Source organism: Festucalex cinctus, chromosome 1 (assembly GCF_051991245.1).
Source record: "Festucalex cinctus isolate MCC-2025b chromosome 1, RoL_Fcin_1.0, whole genome shotgun sequence".
Lineage (NCBI taxonomy): Eukaryota > Metazoa > Chordata > Actinopteri > Syngnathiformes > Syngnathidae > Festucalex > Festucalex cinctus.
Genome location: NC_135411.1, coordinates 10,307,477 through 10,327,000, shown reverse-complemented (window position 1 = coordinate 10,327,000; position 19,524 = coordinate 10,307,477). Strand labels below are relative to the sequence as shown.

General features: G+C 38.0%; 1 protein-coding gene and 1 long non-coding RNA gene across 4 annotated transcripts in view; one reads left to right on the top strand and one right to left on the bottom strand.

The window, feature by feature from the left end:
• Positions 1-6,941: 6,941 nt before the first annotated feature.
• The window catches only part of acsl3b (acyl-CoA synthetase long chain family member 3b), a 22,136-nt gene continuing 9,553 nt past the window's right edge, over positions 6,942-19,524 (bottom strand). For all 3 annotated transcript variants that reach the window (XM_077515376.1, XM_077515368.1, XM_077515381.1), the window contains 9 exons: positions 18,406-18,529; positions 18,236-18,307; positions 17,712-17,851; positions 17,473-17,645; positions 14,635-14,709; positions 14,360-14,551; positions 12,712-12,826; positions 10,420-10,577; positions 6,942-8,282 (listed from right to left, as the gene is read on the bottom strand). In XM_077515376.1, the coding sequence (XP_077371502.1) occupies positions 8,125-8,282; positions 10,420-10,577; positions 12,712-12,826; positions 14,360-14,551; positions 14,635-14,709; positions 17,473-17,645; positions 17,712-17,851; positions 18,236-18,307; positions 18,406-18,529 (1,207 nt within the window). In that variant the 3' untranslated portion in view covers positions 6,942-8,124. The remainder of the gene's footprint in view (positions 8,283-10,419; positions 10,578-12,711; positions 12,827-14,359; positions 14,552-14,634; positions 14,710-17,472; positions 17,646-17,711; positions 17,852-18,235; positions 18,308-18,405; positions 18,530-19,524) is intronic.
• Positions 18,401-19,524, top strand: part of LOC144015071 (uncharacterized) — a 6,092-nt gene continuing 4,968 nt past the window's right edge. Inside the window, exon 1 of the long non-coding RNA XR_013282679.1 lies at positions 18,401-18,513. This is a non-coding gene — a long non-coding RNA (uncharacterized LOC144015071). The remainder of the gene's footprint in view (positions 18,514-19,524) is intronic.

The following is a 19,524-nucleotide window of genomic DNA, read 5'->3' as shown; positions in this document are numbered from 1 at the left end:
GCGTGGGTCTTCTCCGGGTACTCCGGTCTCCTCCCACATTCCAAAGACACGCATGGCAGGTTGATTGGGCGCTCCGAATTGTCCCGAGGTGTGCTTGTGTGCGTGTTGTTCGCGTCTGTGTGCCCTGCGATTGGCTGGCAACCAGTTCAGGGTGATCCCCGCCTACTGCCCAGAGCCAGCTGAGATAGGCTCCAGCAGCCCCCGCGATCCTTGTGAGGAGCAAGCGGTTCAGAAAATGGATGCTTGCAACACTTTTGCCACATGCTGCCAACTGAAAATGACATCACAGTGCCTAAGGGCTCACGTTGTGAACGTCACATGACCAAACCCAGAAAACAGGTGAGCCGTGACAGTCTGAGCCCTGTGATGGCAAATGGCTGCCCCCTGAGATGGATAAACAGGGTGGATTTGTATTGTTCTGCTTAATTCATATTATACAGTGGTGTCCAAACTACGGCCCGGGGGCCATTTGCGGCCGGCCCGCCGTCCAATTTTTAGTGGCCCGCGACATTTGCTAAAAATGGCATTTGACTCAGTTCAAATAAAATAAAAACAAAAATGTTTGGAGATGGTCAAAGTAAGAAGGGAAGGTGTCAAAAACACAGGAGTTATTAAAGGTTATTTTAGTTAACTAACGAAAAAACTAAACTTCAAAAAACAATTTCGTTAACAAAGTAAAACAAAAACGAAGATGCTTTTTTAAAAACAAAAACTAACTGAAACTACATTTTATGCTTACAAAACTAAAATAAAACTATCATAACAGCAAAAATGTCCTTCGTTTTAGTCTTTGGTAATTCATTTAATGCATGAGCCTTTGGGAATGATTTTAAATGTGATTTTTAGTAGATTTTGATATAAACTGGAATAATGAAGTCGCACCCGTGTTTCTCAAATATTGCGCACAAGTAATGCACATTAAAAAAACAAACAAAAAAAAACCCTAAAACTAATACTGAAACTAACTAAACTAAAGCTAAGCATTTATTAAACTAAAACTAATAAAAACTAACAGAACTACCCTGAAAACTAATTAAAACTCAATTTAAAAATACAAAACTCAAAATAAAAACTAAAATGAACATTTCCAAAACCATAATAACCCTACTGCCATATTACAAATAAATTGGTTTATGTACTGTAGCATTTTGCTAAATATGCAAAAGCACAAATAAATGATTTGTACACTTTTTAGGACTAAACACAATTTCTGTTCATAACATTATGTGGCCCTTGCGTCCTTCTGATTTTCTGTATGTGGCCCTCAAATGAAAAAGTTTGGACACCCCTGCTATTATACAAACAATAAAGTACTTTATTTCTAAAATACATACGAATATTGCCACCATCTTCACCGTTATTAATCATATACGAAAATGACCCATACTTTTAAATTAACAGCATCACTTGCAACTCACTAGCCTTCATTAATATCACTGATTTCATTTTTTTTTTTTTTTTTTTTTTTGTGAAAACGCTTCAATGAAAGACTCGTCTATTTAACAGAGATCCTATTAAGCTCTGATTGAAGGACGCACCTTTGAACGGCGCGTTCTCTTTCCGTCAATATACCACTTACACACACATTCGGTGGCCTTTGTTGCCATAGAAACACCAGTTTGAGGACGATCGGGATCCAAGCGGCTGGTCGCGCCTCACATGGTGCCACACAAAGAACACGCGTAACACTTTACAGCGCAAACTTTTGAAAATTGATTTTATTACATAATATTCAAGGCCAAAAATCACAGAAATGAGGAAGGGGACGCTTTCTTGAAGGGCCCTTCTACGGAGCCCCTAAGGTGACATGGTAGAAAAAAAAACAACAACTTTGCGTTCAGATTGCGTGCCCTCGCAAAAAATTTTGCGTTTTTGCGAGGGAAGGCAAAGTTGTTTTTTTTTCGCTTACCATGTCACCTTCGCTGTGCCGTAAACACTTCCGGGTCATCTTCCGTGTGAACAAAAGCGACGTGTAAACAAAGCAGTGGAAAAATACATGCTCCATCCTAGTCGCTTTGGGAAAGCTTTCCCACTGTTTTGTTTCATGTTTCGAAACGTTCCGTCCTCGTCGCTTTTGTTCACATGGAAGATGACCCGGAAGTGTTTACGGCGCAGCTAAGGTGACATGGTAGGCGAAAAAAAACAACTTTGCGTTCTCTCGCAAAGATTGCCTTCGAACGCAAAGTTGTTTTGCGAGGAAACGCAATCTTTGCGTTCCCTCGCAATCTTTGCGAGAGAACACAAAGTTGTTGTTTTTTTTCTACCATGTCACCAAGGTGCTCCGTACCCTTCTCACTCCCAAGACATTAAGATAAATACTGTACAGGAAACATCCTCTTATTCACTATTCATATTATTACTTTTTTTTTTTTTTTTTTTACTTATCCACCATTAGTCCCTGAAAATTGAGCAATTTGTGTTGTCGCTCTTTCTGTAACACTCCAAGATGCCACAAGGTGGCGCCGAAAACCTGTCTAGAAAGGAACTGGTCTCAAAGAAGCACAGTGAACACATTTGTATTTGGAATTTGCCGATCTTAATTTGAAGTGACTCAAGAAGCTTCATTAAGACAAAAGTAGTCCTTTGGCATCTTGTGGCATTTATCGACAAACTTTTTGGGGGCATGAATTACACTTTTTTTTACCTATTTACTTCCGATTTTTACTTTGTTATGTTGACTGAGACGTGCAGAGGCGGAGCTAAGTTTAGCCTGGGTTGTAGGTACACATTTTTTTCTTTTTTCAAAATAAAATCATGTATGAGTTTGAAAAGAAATGTTAATATAGGCGGCTTTTGATTTTGGGGGATCACTTACATTTTTTTTTTCTTTAATTATACTAGCGTCAGGGCCCGGTAACTGGATACATGGCAGAAAAAAAGTACGTTTGAAAAGACAATAATCTCCACCCACCCCCCTTACATCTCTTTTTGACAACATGACAAAGGGGGCGGGGCATACTGGACGTGATGTCACATTCGTAGGAGCCCTGAAAGACGAGCTCACGTGTCAGAAGGCAACAAGAACATACAAGCAAAAATACACAAGCAGAATTTGCATTCTAAAACGTCTCAAATTCAGTCCATGAATGAACCCAATCAAGTCGGGCTCTTGGGGGGGCGAGAAACAAAGAAAATGTCCCTAGCCGTGATGCAACACAGAAAAATATTATCACCACAAACGCTACAGTAATTAATGTACATGAATTAAAATGTTTTTCAGAACCATTTTTTATATACACACACACACACACACACACACACACAATGCACTTACAGCATCACACATGAATTTTCAAAAAAATCTTACATGAAATGTGTAAAAAAAAAAACGAACAAAAAAAAAAATCACGCCACACAAGTGAGATGAACTCTTTTACCGCCAAAAACGTTTAATAACGATTAGTGAAATCACGATGTTTGCCGCCATAAACGTTAATTGACGTCAACTACATTTTTTCTTTTTCTTTTTAACGTCGTAAGTGGAGCACTGGCAATGGGTTGTGGAATCAAAAACACCCACTAACTATGGCCAGCAGATGGCAGCATTGTATCTCTTCAATGGGCTGCCTGTGTATGAAATTACAATGAAACAAGACGAATCTAATGAAATAGAATGTTTTCAAGGATGAAGTGAATGATCAAAGCCTTTGTCACATTAAATCTAATTCACAGAGCGTCACGAAACAAAAAATATTAGTGTCAAAGTCACTGTTGCGCACAAAATGTATCTTTTTCACAAAAAGTTTCTTTTTGCTTAATTTTTCTATTTTCGTCAATGTCACTCAAAGTAGCTATTTTAAATGGTGATGACTAAAGAACGGAATAAGGTAGAAAGATACTTTTATTTTTCCTAATGAATGAATGGAGCATTATCTTTCATGTTTATGCACTAATAGCACACAATATTCTGCCTTGAAAGAGGAGTTAAAATGCTCGACATCGGCTGGCACTAGGTTGTTGTTTTTTTGGATAACGTGTGGCAGTAAAAGAGTTTATTCAATAACACAAAGGAGTGTACAGAAAGTCCGTTTAACCATTCGTTCGATTTCCAGCTTGGAAGTCCATGTTTGAAGTACACACTTTGTCCCAGGAACTCAACTCGAACACGTGAAAACGGCTTTCCATTGGAGTGTGTCCATTTCCTCATAACGCTCATTTGGTACAGCTGTGCACATGCTACAACGCCAAATCTCCAATATTCACCGTATACTACAGATGGGCATCGATTAAATTTCATTTACAATTCAAAACAAAAAACACATTTTCAATGGCAACATATTTCTCAGAATTCTGTTCTCATGTTAGTGTCACATTGTGGAAAAAAAAAAAAAAAGTCTTGCCGTTATTTCACATAATCGACAGAAGTCTTTCCAGATTAATTCATCGATGATCATGCCCATCCCTTCAAGTCTTCAAATACAAGCAAAGCACAGTAACACATGCTTTTCAGTGTCTCTCTACCATCCTACACTTTACGCCTACGTGTTCCTATGTCATTCTGCTTAAGAACTGCCTTTTAAAAAGTTCCAATGAGGGGATGCTCTCTTTTCTCTTCTTTTGAAATGTTCCTATGTAATTTAGACTAAAACTGGAGTATAAATATTGCACAATCATTTGTATTATTTATATTCACAAGTAAAAAAAAAACCCACACAAAACAAAGAAAGCCTGAGGAGGGAGTATAAGCGTATTTGTACAATTAAAATAAAAGGTAGTGGGAGGAAAGGCAAAGTAACAACAGTACATTCCCTTGGAGACGTCCATTCCAACGTGACATTTAAAGGCGCATTCAAGGATCTTTGGTCGCTGCGTCTTCCGGGTGGATCATCTTCACGATTGGTTCTCGATCCCGTCGATCAATATGCCGCAACGACGTCGTGCGTGCCCGTCCCTAGCTGCGCATGCGCACTTTGAGTGTTGGTAGCATGTAGCCGCTAACCTTCGGATTCAGCCATTCATCGTGGTAGCTCCCCCGACCGCACCGCATACTTTGAAAATGGCTGAAAGCCGCAAGAGGACATCCGTCTATGAAGTGAGGCCGGCTGCAGAGACTGAGGAAGATGATGATGATGATGATGATAAGCTTGCACGTTCGGCGCCCCACCCCTGCGGACGAGCTGGTAGGATGTTCTGCCGCAAGCCCATTTAAAAAAAAAAAAAAAAAAAGTGACAAACGGACGTTTGGCTTCTACTTTTTGAGAAGATCCTTGAATACACCTTTAAGTGAAATGCTTTGTTGGTAATTGAACGTGAAATTTTGGTGATGGGAAGCAAAACGTCCATGCCCAACCCGACAAGAAGAATATAACAAAAACGCATCCAAAACACGACAAGGCTTATCGTGACGTTTAAGTTAACAGCTAAATAATGTTGCCTAAGAAAGCGTATTATGAAAAAAAGGAAGATAACATCGTAAGTTAGACAGGGCGCATCATGATGGAAACATAACGTAGTAAGTTAGCTGCGACCCGACAGAATATAACGTACGTTAGCCGCAACCCGACAAGGCGCCTCATGATGAGATAACAATAAGTTACCCACAAACTGACAAAGCACACCATGAACAGAGAAAGCTAAAGTTAGCCGCAACCCGACACGGCGCATCATAATAAAAACAGAATGTAGCATGTTAGTTGCGGCCCGGCAAGGAGCATCGTAACAACAGATAACAGTAAGTTATCTACAACCCGACAAAATGTAACTTACGTTAGCCGCAACCCGACAAAGCGTCGACAAGAGGAAGTTAAGTTCGTCACAACTCGCCAACGGTGCAGCATGGAGAGCGGAACAGTGTAGCAAGCTAGCCGCAACCTGACCAGTTGCACCACAATGAGAAGATAGATAGATAGATAGATAGATAAATAGATGACGAGCTAGCCAGATAGATAGATAAGATAGACAGATAGATAGATAGATAGATAGATTTGCCCCACCCGACAAGGCGCATCAAGACTACAAGTTATCCACAACCCGACAAGGGGCGTCAAACAAGAGGACCATTGTAGTTTTCTAAGCATCAATCAAACTGGCAGCACGCGCAGGTGGAAAAAAATGACACCAAGAAGGCCAAAAAGCAAAATGGACACTGCATAATATACAGAAGGTGACTGTCAAATAGGTAAACACATACTCAAGTAAACAACCTTTTGTGACATGAGTTAAAAAAAAAGAAAAAAAAAGGGGACTATCAATTATTAGATGAAGTAAACATACAAAACACAAATGCACAAAAGTAGAAAAAAATATGGATGCTATTAAAAGAATAAAACCGTCAAATAAACACAAACATTTGACTGATCTCTCATGGCTTTGCAACACTTTCTCCACAAATAAAAAAAAGACAATAAGAAGCAACAAAAGGACAGATAAAAAAAAATATCAGAACGGAGCGAGAACCCTGAAATTTGCAAATGCTTTGTAGCCTACTAAGTTAAAGCTAAACTGTTTGGTTTTTTTTCCTCTAAAATGCTTATTACACTAGAAAAAAAAAACTCACCAAACAACAACATCACAAAAAGTGAATGCAAAGGTCAGGTGCCATTTTGATGAGGAACATTTACCGGTAATTTGTTTTGTCGGTCACCATATACGTCATTCGCATAAATAGGTGAACAAAACTCCATTAAGTGTTTTTTTTTTTTTTAATCAATTAAGATTAAGATTAAGTAAGTGAAATTTAAAAACATTCACTTGAAAGAAAAATATGAACTTTTATGTCTTTGCCAGCAACATATAGTGACAAGCAAAACAATGAAATGCTCTTTGACAGCAGAAGGTACAAAAATTAACCTCATTTTACTATCCTGTTATTAAATGTTAAAAATGTCTCGATTCAGCCTACAGAACCAGGGGTGTCCAAAATATGGACCAGGGACCATTTGCAGCCCCTGGTCCATTTTCTAGCGGCCCTCAGCATATCTAAAAAACGTTTGATATGTAAAAAAAAAAAAAAAAAAAAAGTGTATAGGATTATATAGCTTTTCTGGATATGCAAAGAAAATATTTGGAACGGAAATAGTAACAATATTTCTCCTTACAAAGTCTCAATTAAAATATTACAATTTCAGAAGTAAAAATATTTTCCGCCACTTTCTTAAATGTGTCAAGGTCTGATTTGTGAACATATCACAATACAGATTAACTAAGATCTTAAACTGCTCAAACAATTATCTTATTACCGATTACTCTTATCTGGCTGTGGAGATCTGCTCAGGGCAGGGGCGGATCTATTACAGCGGGATACAGGGCTGGTGGTCCACCCAAAATCCTGGAAAATCACAAACTGTTTGCCTTATCTTCTTTAACACATTCATTGCCAGACCAGCAAAAAAATGCATCATTTGACGTCTTTTTCCGTCAATGGCAGTGAATGAGTTTTTAAGCGCGTTTAATTAAGTTGGACAATGTCAAAGTGACCTTTTTTGTCTTTTTGATCTTCTGCATGTGGACCTTAAAGGAAAATGTTTGGACACCCCTAGCCTGACAATCTTTTGCTTTATTATTTTTTTTAAATATTACAATTTCCTTTTGTTTTTGTACTGTGGAAAAAAAAATGACCTTCAATCACAATCAGTTTTTGTTTGTTGGTAAGCGGTGAGATTTCCTAAATAAAATGTGTGCCTTGGCTCAATTCAAGTCAAAGGTACCTGTGACGCTTAGTGTTCTCACTTCTTATTGTTGATTCTCAACCAGAGATAAAGACGGGACAGTGGATTTAAAACCCCCATTTTTGAACCAACCCACAAGGTATCCACTCAGATGACCACATTCCCCCCCCCCAACTGTACCAGCGGTCGTCTCCGGGGAGCGGCGGAGGTGCAAGAAAGCGGCGGGCGGCTGTCTTGACGCGTAACTGCGTGCGTACGTCCAAACCTGATATTTTTGTTTCCCTTCGTGCAGAAGTCCGCGCATGGCCTTGGTTGCCGCGGCAACACCGAGGGCGAAACGCATCGCTAAGAGCTGGGCGGGAGTGCGAGTCACTGGTTGTGTGGAAGGCGGAATCTTCCCGTGTTGTTGATCAATAGCGGGCGGGGGTCTGTCTTGTATTTTGATCTAAAGCGTAACGCGCCAGCCCCCAAGCTGTCCTTTCGGGGGGGGGCTCGGAGCCGCGCGTGTTAGCATGTGTTATTTCCCTCCGTACATTCTCTCTATGTCTTCTTGGTAGTGCGTTTTGAGCTCCTTGCGTTTCAGTTTGAATGCGTCCGTGACCAGGCCGCTCTCTGGCGTCCAGGCTTCCGCGCTCAGCCGCACTTTTTTGGGGATCTCGAACCGTTCCAGTTTGGCTGCATGAGAGAGAGTAAGAGGGTTCGTGAACTTGATCATACAAGGATTAAAAAATAAATAAATAAATATCCCTGGAAACGATCCTGCTCTTTACTGAAAACATTGGCTGTTTTCTATTTTTGCTCTCAGGCAATTGAAGTTTTGATTTGGCGCCATCTGGTGGAAGGTTAATTAAATTCTATGTCACCTGTACAATTTGCCAGCCTTCCCCAGCGTTTGTTATTGTGCGTAAATGCCAAGCTGAGTTTACAACGTTTCTTTATATTTGTTTGCCCATGTCTGATGCGACGTCAGTTTGCGTTTACGATTTAGACTAGCATGCTAGCTAATACGACTGATGTGAAGGTTGTTTGTTTGTGGTGAGTAATTCAACTCTGTCATTATGTATCACTATGTAACATGCTTGTGTACATGCTAGCTAGAAGCTCAATGCTTCATGATCAGCTCTTTTTTTAACTCATTTGCTCCCAAAAACGTATAAATATGTTCTATTTTAAATGTATTAAGTGTCCCAAAGATGTATTTATACTTTTTTTTATTTTATTTTTTATGCTAGAGCAGGGGTGTCCAAACTATCATTTGAGGGCCACATACAGAAAATCAGAAGGACGCAAGGGCCGCATAAGGTTATGAAGAGAAATTGTGTTTAGTCCGATAAATTGCACAAATAATTTACGTGTGATTTTGCATATTTATTAAAATGCTATAATATATAAACCAATTTATTTGTAATATGGCAGTAGGGTTGTTATAGTTTTGGAATTTTTCATTTTAGTTAGTTTTTATTACTTTTCAGGGTGGTTTTGTTAGTTTTTATTAGTTTAGTTCTTTAAAAAATGCTTACTTTTAGTTTAGTTGTTAATTTCAGTATTAGTATTAGTTTTTTTTATGTGTATTACTTGTGCGCAATATTTAAAAAACACAATGGGCGCAACGTCATCTGAAGGTGCTTTTTTATTGGCTGCTGGTAGATTACATCACTTCTGTGTGACATACTTGCAAAACGTCATTATTCCAGTTTATATCAAAATAAATCTACTAAAAATCACATTTAAAATCATCCCCAAAGGCTCATGCATTAAATTAATTACCAAAGACGAAAACGAAGGACATTTTTGCTAAAATTATAGTTAGTTGTTATTAGTTTGGTAAAGATAAAATGTAGTTTCAGTTAGTTTTCGTTTTTTAAAAAGCATTTTCGTGTCTATTTTATTTTGTTTATTTTATTTTTTTATTTTAATTTTAGTTTTTTTCATTAGTTTTAGTTAACTAAAATAACTTTTAATGGCACCAGTTTTTCGATACCTTCCCTTCTTACTTTGACCATCTCTAAACATTTTTGTTTTGTTTATTTTATTTGAACTGAGTCAAATGCCATTTTTAACATATGTTGCGGGCCACTGAAAAATGGGCTGCAAATGGCCCCCGGGCCGTAGTTTGGACACCGCTGTGCTAGAGCATACAGAAGGCTTTGATGCAGCCTCAACTGCAGAGAATGGGTGAAAGAAATGGTAGTAATTACCAAAACGGCCAGCAGGTGGCAGCAGAGTATAATAGATCAACTAGGGCCATGAAGAAAACAAGCTGTTTTCCCACAATTCTAAGCAGATTTGTGAATAATGATGAAACTTAGCTATATTCTAACACTAATTGCTGCAAAACAGAAACAGATAGAAATATACTTTTTTTATCCTGATGAAAGAAGAGACACTAATCTTTCTTAATCAAAATCCAGGAAAACAACCAGTAGCGAAGTGAAAATAGCTGGGAGTGAATGAGTTAAGTGTTTGGTTGTGAATTATTTTGCGACAAAGATGTTATTGCTTGGGAGTGTGAGGCAGTTACACTTCTTGTTTACGACCTATTATGTTCCGTGTGGGGACCCTAATAATCTGTCATATCGTGTAATTACCCATTTGGCATTTAAGTTATTGTTTTTATGGCTAGTTTTGAACACAAGATAGTGAAATATAATAACATAACTACCGTCACCAGTATATTGTTACAATAAATCTAGATGGATGTCAAATATAACTGAATGTTGTGTATAGAAATGACTTTATCAAGATCTAGTATTGGATTATTAGAATTGGCCATATTGTTGTGGTTAGGAAAGAGGGTCGAAAACTCCCTTACATGAGATCGCAGCCTCTGTGAGGATGCGGAGCACTTCCTTCTCCATCTGGGGATTGTTGCAGATCTCTTCCCACGTGCCTCGCACCTGCAACCGCTCCGCCAGTGCCATCAGCAGTTTCTGGTTGGGCACCACGAAGCTGATCACGTACGACTGGTCACTGAAAACCAACACAAAGACAGTTAACTCATTTATTCCCAATAACGTATAAATACGTTTTTTTTTAAATGTTCTAAGTGTCCCAAAGACGTATTTATTAGGGGTGGGAATCTCTGACATGAGGCCGATTCGATATGTATCTCGATACACAAGTTGTGATTCGATTGAAAAACGATTATCTTTCAGAACAGAACGGTTCGATTAAGTTTGGGAACGATACGATTTTCGATTCGATACGATTAATTTCAATATTCAAAACTTATAGTGACATTTGTTGCTTGTAAACAATCTTAAAACACCACAAATTTTTACAGTATCTACAAATGTGTAAAAAAAGAACAACAACAATGTCTTCTATATTTTTATATATTGAATCAATTATTTAAATGGACCGGAACAAAGGGCTGGGCGATATGACTGAAAAATTTATCAGTTTAAATATTTATTAGTTGTTATTGACAGTTATAATTGTTTTTTGTTTTTTAATTCAAAATCAGGATCAGGAAAACAAAAGGCTGATAATTCAATTTGAAATATAAATATTTAACCTTTAAAAAGACACCAACACAATTAAACAGAATATGTCCACATTGTGAAGTATTTCAGAAACATAAATTTAAGACATGACATAAACCTACCGTCCAGCCAAAAGAAATATGAAGCCACCTTATGGAACAATAAATCTATCAAACACATTTTAACAACTTAATATATCCAAAAATATTTACAAAAGTGCATTTCCCTTTTTATTTACAATTTTTGTTTTTAACAATTTTTGTTTTTCTTTGCCATCACATTCATTTTTGGTTAATGTATGACATCTTTTTTGTTTTTTTAATCTGAGACACGATGATGACCACGGAATCACTACTGTTTATATTTTGTTTTTTGGGCTGTCGTTCATTTTGAGTTTGATGACGTAATTGCGGGCACGTCTCAGTTCCCTGCTGCTCATGCTAGTTGTATACATTGACAGGGAGCCACAAACTGAGAAATGAGATACTTGCAGTGTGCTTTTAGCTTAGCTGGTGTGTTGGCTGTGGGACATACCTGTGTCGTTTGAATCCATGCATTGGATCGTCACGGGAGTTATTCTTTTTGGCTCGCGCGCAGTACCAACGCCGGCCCGGGACATACAAGTGCACCGAGAGGACTCGATAGCCATGGGAAATACCGAGATGTACGGCACCGGCTTCTGCTAACTGTCTCCATTTGTATGTTATCACTCGTTGTGCGCGACTGCGTGCGTGCCGTGTCGCGAGCCCGGCGTTGACGGTAGGCGCCCCCCCCCAAAAAAAGGTGCGTAACGTCTTTGCATTATGTTTACATCATCCGGGGAATGAAGCGTCTCTGAGCGCTACTTTACTAGCTCTCTGTAAACACGGAAGTAGCTTGAATAGTGCTGCTACTGAAATGTAAACAAAACAAGTAGAGCACGATGCAGAACTCTTGCGATTGTTATGAAAACCATAAAGCCTCACTCGCAACCGATTCACAGCAACGCGATATCCGGTCCACAGCTTGACAAGCAATGTATCTAAGGATTCCCGGCGGATTTTGTATCGGTTGACAAGTCTGCTACCGATACGGCCGTTTAGCTCCCCTTGACGACCGATGGTTCGGTCGAATTGGTTTTTTGTCCCACCCCTAGTATTTATACGTTTTTTTGGGTTTTTTTTTATGCTAGAGCATACAGAAGGCTTTGATGCAGCCTCTCAACTGCAAAGAACGGTTGCAGAAATGGTAGTTATTACACAAATGGCCAGCAGGTGGCAGCAGAGCAAAGGAGATCAACCAGGGCCATGTAGAAAAAAAGCCAAATTACTTCCAGTTTTAAATAGATTTGTGAAAACTGATGAAATTTAGCTTGCTTCTAATGCTAATTGCTGCAAAACGGAAACAGATAGAAACATACTTTTTTTTCCTGACGAAAGAAGAGACTTTAATCTTTCTTTTGATAGGTTCCATGCTTTTATAGCAATAGAACACAATATTCTGTGGGCCTTGCAAAATCAGTCAAAATCCAGTAAAACAGCCGGGAGCGAACGGGATTGCTTCTGTGAAAATGGCTGGGAGTGAATGAGTTAAAAACAATAATAATAATAGTAATAATCAGCATTTGTCAAAGGACTTACCTGTTGGCATAGGCACAGATGTTGTCTATTAGCGGGCAGTTCTTCAGAACGGCCTCCACTTTTCCCAAAGAGACGTACTCGCCAGCCTGTAGTTTCACCAAGTCTTTTTTGCGATCTGTGGAAAGATAATGTCACTATCCGAAAAGGCCCGTCCTCATTATCCTCCATTGTGTGGTTAAATAGCAGAAATATGTGAGTAACTGACACTCCCCTAAAAAACGTTTGTAATTGCCTGGAGGTGTCACAAAATGGCGGCAAAGCACGACTCTACTTTTACACTAGACAAGAAACCGAAATTGTGCTGAGCCTGGCAGTGAACTCAACTCACTTTAACCAAGCAGTACTTAAGCTATAACAATTCTTAAAAGAAAAAAAAAAATATTGCCACTCCCAGTTGGCGTTTACTGTCAAACTAAAAGAGAATGACATGTATGTTTATTTGAAACAACCACAATATGTCCCCTTAACTTAATGCTAACAAATATATTGTCAAATGAATAGCATCTACAAAATGGTGTCCCTTTTTTTTTTTTTAAACCAGGTAATTCATTTGAGATCACTTTCTTGAGCTTTAGTGTCTGCATGACTGTATTACACTGCCCCCATGTGGCAAAGTTGTGCACAACACAAGTCGCAATGAATCATGCTTAAATGCGCAAACTGTTTACATCAGTGATGTCCAAACTTTTTCATTTGAGGGCCACATACAGAAAATCATTAGGACGCAAGGGCCACATAATGTCAAGAGAAATTATGTTTAGTCCTAAAAATTGCACTAATAATTTATTTGTGCTTTTGCATACTTAGAAAAATGGTACAGGATATAAACCAATTTATTTGTAATATGGCAGTAGGGTTATCATAGTTTTTAAATTTTTCACTTTAGTTTTTATTGTTTTGAGTTTTTTTTTTTAAATTTAGTTAGTTTTAATTAGTTTTCAGGGTGGTTCTGTTAGGTTTTTTTTAATTAGTTTTAGTTCTTTAATAAATGCTTAGTTTTAGTTTAGTTTGAGTATTAGTTTTATTTTTTTTATTTTTTTAAATGTGTATTACTTGTGCATAATATTTAAAAAAATACCACGGGCACAACATCATTATTCCAGTTTATATCAAAAACTAAAAATCACATTTAAAATTATCCCCAAAGGCTCATGCATTAACATTAATTACCAAAGACTACAACGAAGGACATTTTTGATATAATTATAGTTTTATTTTTAGTTAGTTTTGTACACATAAAATGTAGTTTCAGTTAGTTTTCTTTTTTAAAAAGCATCTTCGTTTTTATTTTATTTCGTTAACAAAATTGTAGTTTGGAATTTTATTTTTTCCGTTAGTTTTAACCTTTAATAGCACCTGTGTTTTTCGACACCCTCCCTTCTTACTTTGACCATCTCCAAACATTTCTGTTTTTTATTTTATTTGAACTGAGTCAAATGCCATTCTTTAGCATATGTCGCGGGCCACTAAGAAATGGACGGCGGGCCGCAAATGGCCCCCGGGCCGTAGTTTGGACACCCCTGGTTTACATTCTATTCCATTATGTTGCATTTGTTAGTTTACCTTTTTATAAGATTCACTTACCCCAATCAAAATAACATTTCATCTTACGCTTTCATTCAGCCGTAATTGTTATTCAGTCTCTCACCGATGATCTTGAGGCATCCGTCAGGATGAAACTCTCCGATGTCTCCGGTGCAGAACCATCGCTGGCCTTTGGCGTCCACGAAAAAATCCTCGCGGTTCTTGGCTTCATTTTTGTAGTAACCCATTGTCACGTTGGGTCCGCCGATCAGGATTTCCCCACGCGGGTTGGGCTTGTCTGTGCTGTAATAGCCTCCTAACACGGACGCACAAAGCTGCATCTTCAAGAGCGGACAACCCGGCATGCTTTTGATTCTCACGTCGCTTTGCCGGACTCACCCTCTTCCCAGTCCTTCAGCATCATTTCTGAGCAGACGAGCGGTGCGCCCACACGTCCGGTGCTGTAGTCCCAAACTGCAAAACATCAAGGAACGGTGAATGGCGGCGTTTACTGACAAAGATGAATACATTAAAGCCGAATAGCAAAAACCCGCAAGATAAATGTTAGGGATGGTTGAGTGAAGGTCAATACCAGGCCTTATTTCGAGGTATCAGTACTCGCGACAGCGGCTGATACTGTGGCTGTTTGGCGATCAGAAATTAGAAATGAGAAGAATAGAAAATTACCATTAAATTTATGTAATTTTAAGGAAAATGCAATATAGGGATATATACACTAGATCTTTCTTTTAAATTATAGGTCCTTGGTTTATTGGAGAGAAATTTTATGGATCAAAAGTAAAATTGGTACTTGGTATCAGTATCAGTGACTACTCAAGAGTTGAGTGCTCATACTAGAATGGGTCTGGGGGAAAAAATGGTATCGCTGACAAGTAATTTACTCTCAACTCATTTACTCCCAATAACGTATAAATACGTTTTTTTTTAATGTTCTAAGTGTCCCAAAGACGTATTCTTACGTTTTGCGTTTTTTTTTTTTTTTTTTTTAATGCTAGAGCATACAGAAGGCTTTGATGCAGCCTCTCAACTGCAAAGAACGGTTGCAGAAATGGTAGTTATTACACAAACGGCCATCAGGTGGCAGCAGAGCAAAAGAGATCAACCAGGGCCATGTAGAAAAAAAAGCTCAATCTCTTCTAATGCTAATTGCTGCAAAACAGAAACAGATAGAAAACATACTTTTTTTTTTCCTGAGACTTTAATCTTTCTTTTGATTGGTTCCATGCTTTTATAACAATAGAACACAATATTCTGTGGGACTTGCAAAATCAATCAAAATCCAGTAAAACAGCTGGGGAGTGAACGGGACTGCTTCTGTGAAAATGGCTGGGAGTGAATGAGTTAAAAGAATTCATGTGTGCGTGCATATACAACGATGTATGGGAGCCCATTTTCATCAGTAAAAAAGTGGATTTTGTTTATTTATTTGTAACATCAGAAGCCCATTTCCCCGCTTGAATAACTGTTAGAAACCCGTTTCCACCAGTGGCTTTTATTTACCTATTTTGTAACCTCCTGACGACCAGCAATTCAAATTTGTCCTCTGCAGTGGACCTTTTTAAAACCCTAATATCTCCCACCCAGTGCATATGATTGAATTAACTCATTTTGTGCTCCATAGAGGACATCCAGAGCTTTCCAATGATACCAAATGTGTAGGGGTGGGGCTTCCCTCAGTGCAAGCACTTTTTAGGGAAGAGGAAAAGTTAGTGTATAACACTTTTTATTGAACAAATTTAGGCGTTAAATGTTGTTAGCATGTTTTCTATCAGACTCTTAAGAACACATTAAAGTATTGTTTGAAATATTTTAACTGTATTTGAGCCTAGCATAAAAGTTAAAAATGTCCTCTGTAGTAGACACATCATAGCTTAAAAATAAAACTTTTTTTTTTTTTTTTTTTTCAAAAATTTCTTTTGCCGTATTCCAGTTACTTCACAAAGATTTGGGAATATCAAAATAAACATGATTGGACAATATTTTTTTTTCCTGGTAGTGAGGAGGATATCAGAAGGTTATTTCTGCTAGTAGAAATAAATATATAAATGAATGAAAAAATATTTATAAATATATTTTTTTTAACTGGCAGAAGCTAGTTTCTGACAGTAAAAAAAATGATTATTATTTATTTTGTTTTTATTTTTTATAACAAGCCCGTTTCCGCTAGTGGATTTTATTTATTATTATTTTATGTAAGAAGATCATTTCTGTCAGAAAAAAAAAGAAAAAAATCTCGTTTTCTTGAATTGTTTATTGTTTTCGGGTGTCCTCATTAGCTTCCACCACAATGTTTGCTATTCTTCCTGGGGTCTCAGATAAAAATCATTGTCAATTATAGCCCATTTCCTGTGCAACCTGGGGGCTTTGTAAAAGTAAAAAAAAAAAAAAAAAATCCTTCCATGGAGCGCTAAAGCTACGATTTTCAAGGGGCTGAAAAAGCTTTGCAGAAGAGTGCAATACTTTCTTGCAGGTTCTGGTTGAGTGCTGCAAGGACTTCATGTTTTTTGTTGTTGTTGTACTGGTTGAAAAGGTCTTCTCGAACCAACAACCATAAAATGCTCACATCGCAAAAAAAAAAAAAAAGAAAAAAAAAAGAAAAAGAAAATAATATTAACTCATTTGCTCCCAATAACGTATAATTACGTTTTTTTTAATGTTCTAAGTGTCCCAAAGACGTAGTTATACGTTTGTTTGTTTTTGTTTGTTTTTTATGCTAGAGCATACAGAAGGCTTTGATGCAGCCTCTCAACTGCAAAGAACGGTTGCAGAAATGGTAGTTATTACACAAACGGCCAGCAGGTGGCAGCAGAGCAAAGGAGATCAACCAGGGCCATCTAGAAAAAAAAGCTAAATTACTTACAATTTTAAATATATTTGTGAAAACTGATGAAACTTAGCTCTCTTCTAATGCTAATTGCTGCAAAATGGAAACAGATAGAAACATACTTTTTTTTCCTGATGAAAGAAGAGACTTCAATCTTTCTTTTGGTAGTTTCCATGCTTTTATAGCAATTGAACACAATTTTTTGTGGGCCTTGCAAAATCAGTCAAAATTCAGTAAAATAGCCGGGAGCGAACGAGATTGCTGTGAAAATGACGTTCTGTGAAAATGGCCGGGAGTGAATGAGTTAATAGGCGAATTTATGAAAAGCCACCTGCAAGACTGTGTTTAGAGAGAAGGGGAAAAAAACAAAAAAAAAACGTTTCTGTAGTTACCCTCGCTGATGGTGCCGGCTCCACAGGTCTCGGTGAGGCCGTAGCCTTGCCCCACGGGGCAGCACAGACAGATGTTCATGAAGCGCTGTGTGGCGGCCGACAGCGGGGCTCCGCCTGAGAGCAGCACGCGCGTGTTCCCACCCAGCAGCGCCCGAACCCGCTTGAACACCAAACTAAAAAAAGACATTTCGAGTAAGATACCGTTTCCCCTGCGTGTTACTGTGTCGCGCGTGCGTCACCTGTCACAAAGAGGCGTGCTGTAGCCTTTGGAGATCTGCTCCATCTTGTAGTTGTACGCCAGCACAAACAGCGTCTTCTGAAATTTGCTCATGCCTTCCACTTTTGTCATCACGTTCTTATAAATACGGTCCATGATTTCCTGTACGTCACGCACAAAGTACATTAGTCCGCATTCTGCATGTTAACTCTTTGACCGCCAAAAACGTTTAATCACGATTAATAAAATCACGATGTATGCCGCCATAAACGTTAAATGACGTCAACTACGTTTTTTTTTTTTTTAATCAATGTGCAGTGCAACATCTAAGTGCAGCGCTGCCTGGTCAATGTGTTGTAGAATCTAAAACATTCACTAACTATGGCCACCAGATGGCAGCATTGTATGTCTTCAATGGGCTGCCAAATTACAACGAAACATGACGAAATCTGATGAAATAGAATGTTTTCAAGGATGACGTGAATGATAACGTTTTGATAACGTATGGCAGTAAAAGAGTTAAAAAGCAGCATTCAAAACACTCACTGGTACAGCTGCCATGAGCGTCGGTCTCAACATGCTGGTGTCCCCTTTACTGCCCCTTTTTATTTTGGTGGACTGCAACAATTCAACAACAAGTCGCAATAGAACATATAAAGTGACTTGACGGTTAAATCTGCTTCATGTGATGTTTACAAGGGTGTGTGTACACTGACCTGGTCGGCGAGAGTCTGCGGGGAGGAGTAACCGATGCGACATCCGTGAGAGACGCACACCAGCTCGGCGCTGAGCTCTAAAACGTGAGCCAACGGCAGGTAGCCAATGTAGGTGTCTGTTTCACTGCCAGCACAAAAACAACTGCTTAGTTAATGACTCAGCATATTTTTGCCTTTAACTCATTTGCACCCAAAAAAACGTATAAATACGTTCTATTTTAAATATGACCATGGTCCCAAAGACGTATTTATACGTTGTTGTTTTTTTTAATGCAAAAGCAGGGGTGTCCAAACTACAGCCCGGGGGCCATTTGCGGCCCGCCGTCCATTTTTTAGTGGCCCGCGACATATGCTAAAAATGGCATTTGACTCAAGTTCAAATAAAATAAAAACAAAAAATGTTTGGAGATGGTCAAAGTAAGAAGGGAGGGTATCGAAAAACTGGTGCCATTAAAGGTTATTTTAGTTCACTAAAACTAACGAAGAAATAAAAATTCAAAAAACAATTTTGTTAACGAAATAAAATAAAAACGAAGATGCTTTTTAAAAAAGAAAACTAACTGAAACTACATTTTATGTTTACAAAAGGAACTAAACTAAAACTAACTATAATTATAGCAAAAATGTCCTTCGTTTTAGTCTTGGTAATTAATTTAATGCATGAGTCTTTGGGGATGATTTTAAATGTGATTTTTAGTAGATTTATTTTGATATAAACTGGAATAATGACGCCGCGCCCATCGTGTTTTTTTTTAAATATTGCGCACAAGTAATACACATTAAAAAACAAACCAAAAAAAACTAAAACTAACACTGAAACTAACTAACCTAAATCTAAGCATTTATTAAAGAACTAAAACTAATTAAAAAAAATCTATCAGAAGCACCCCGAAAACTAATTAAAACTAACTAAATTTAAAATAATCTAAACTCAAAACAAAATAAAAACTTCAATGAAAAATTCCAAAACTATAATAATAACCCTACTGCCATATTACAAATAAATTTGTTTATAGACTGTAGCATTTTTCTAAATATGCAAAAGCACAAATAAATTATTTGTGCAATTTTTAGGACTAAACACAATTTCCCCTCATAACATTATGTGGCCCTTGCGTC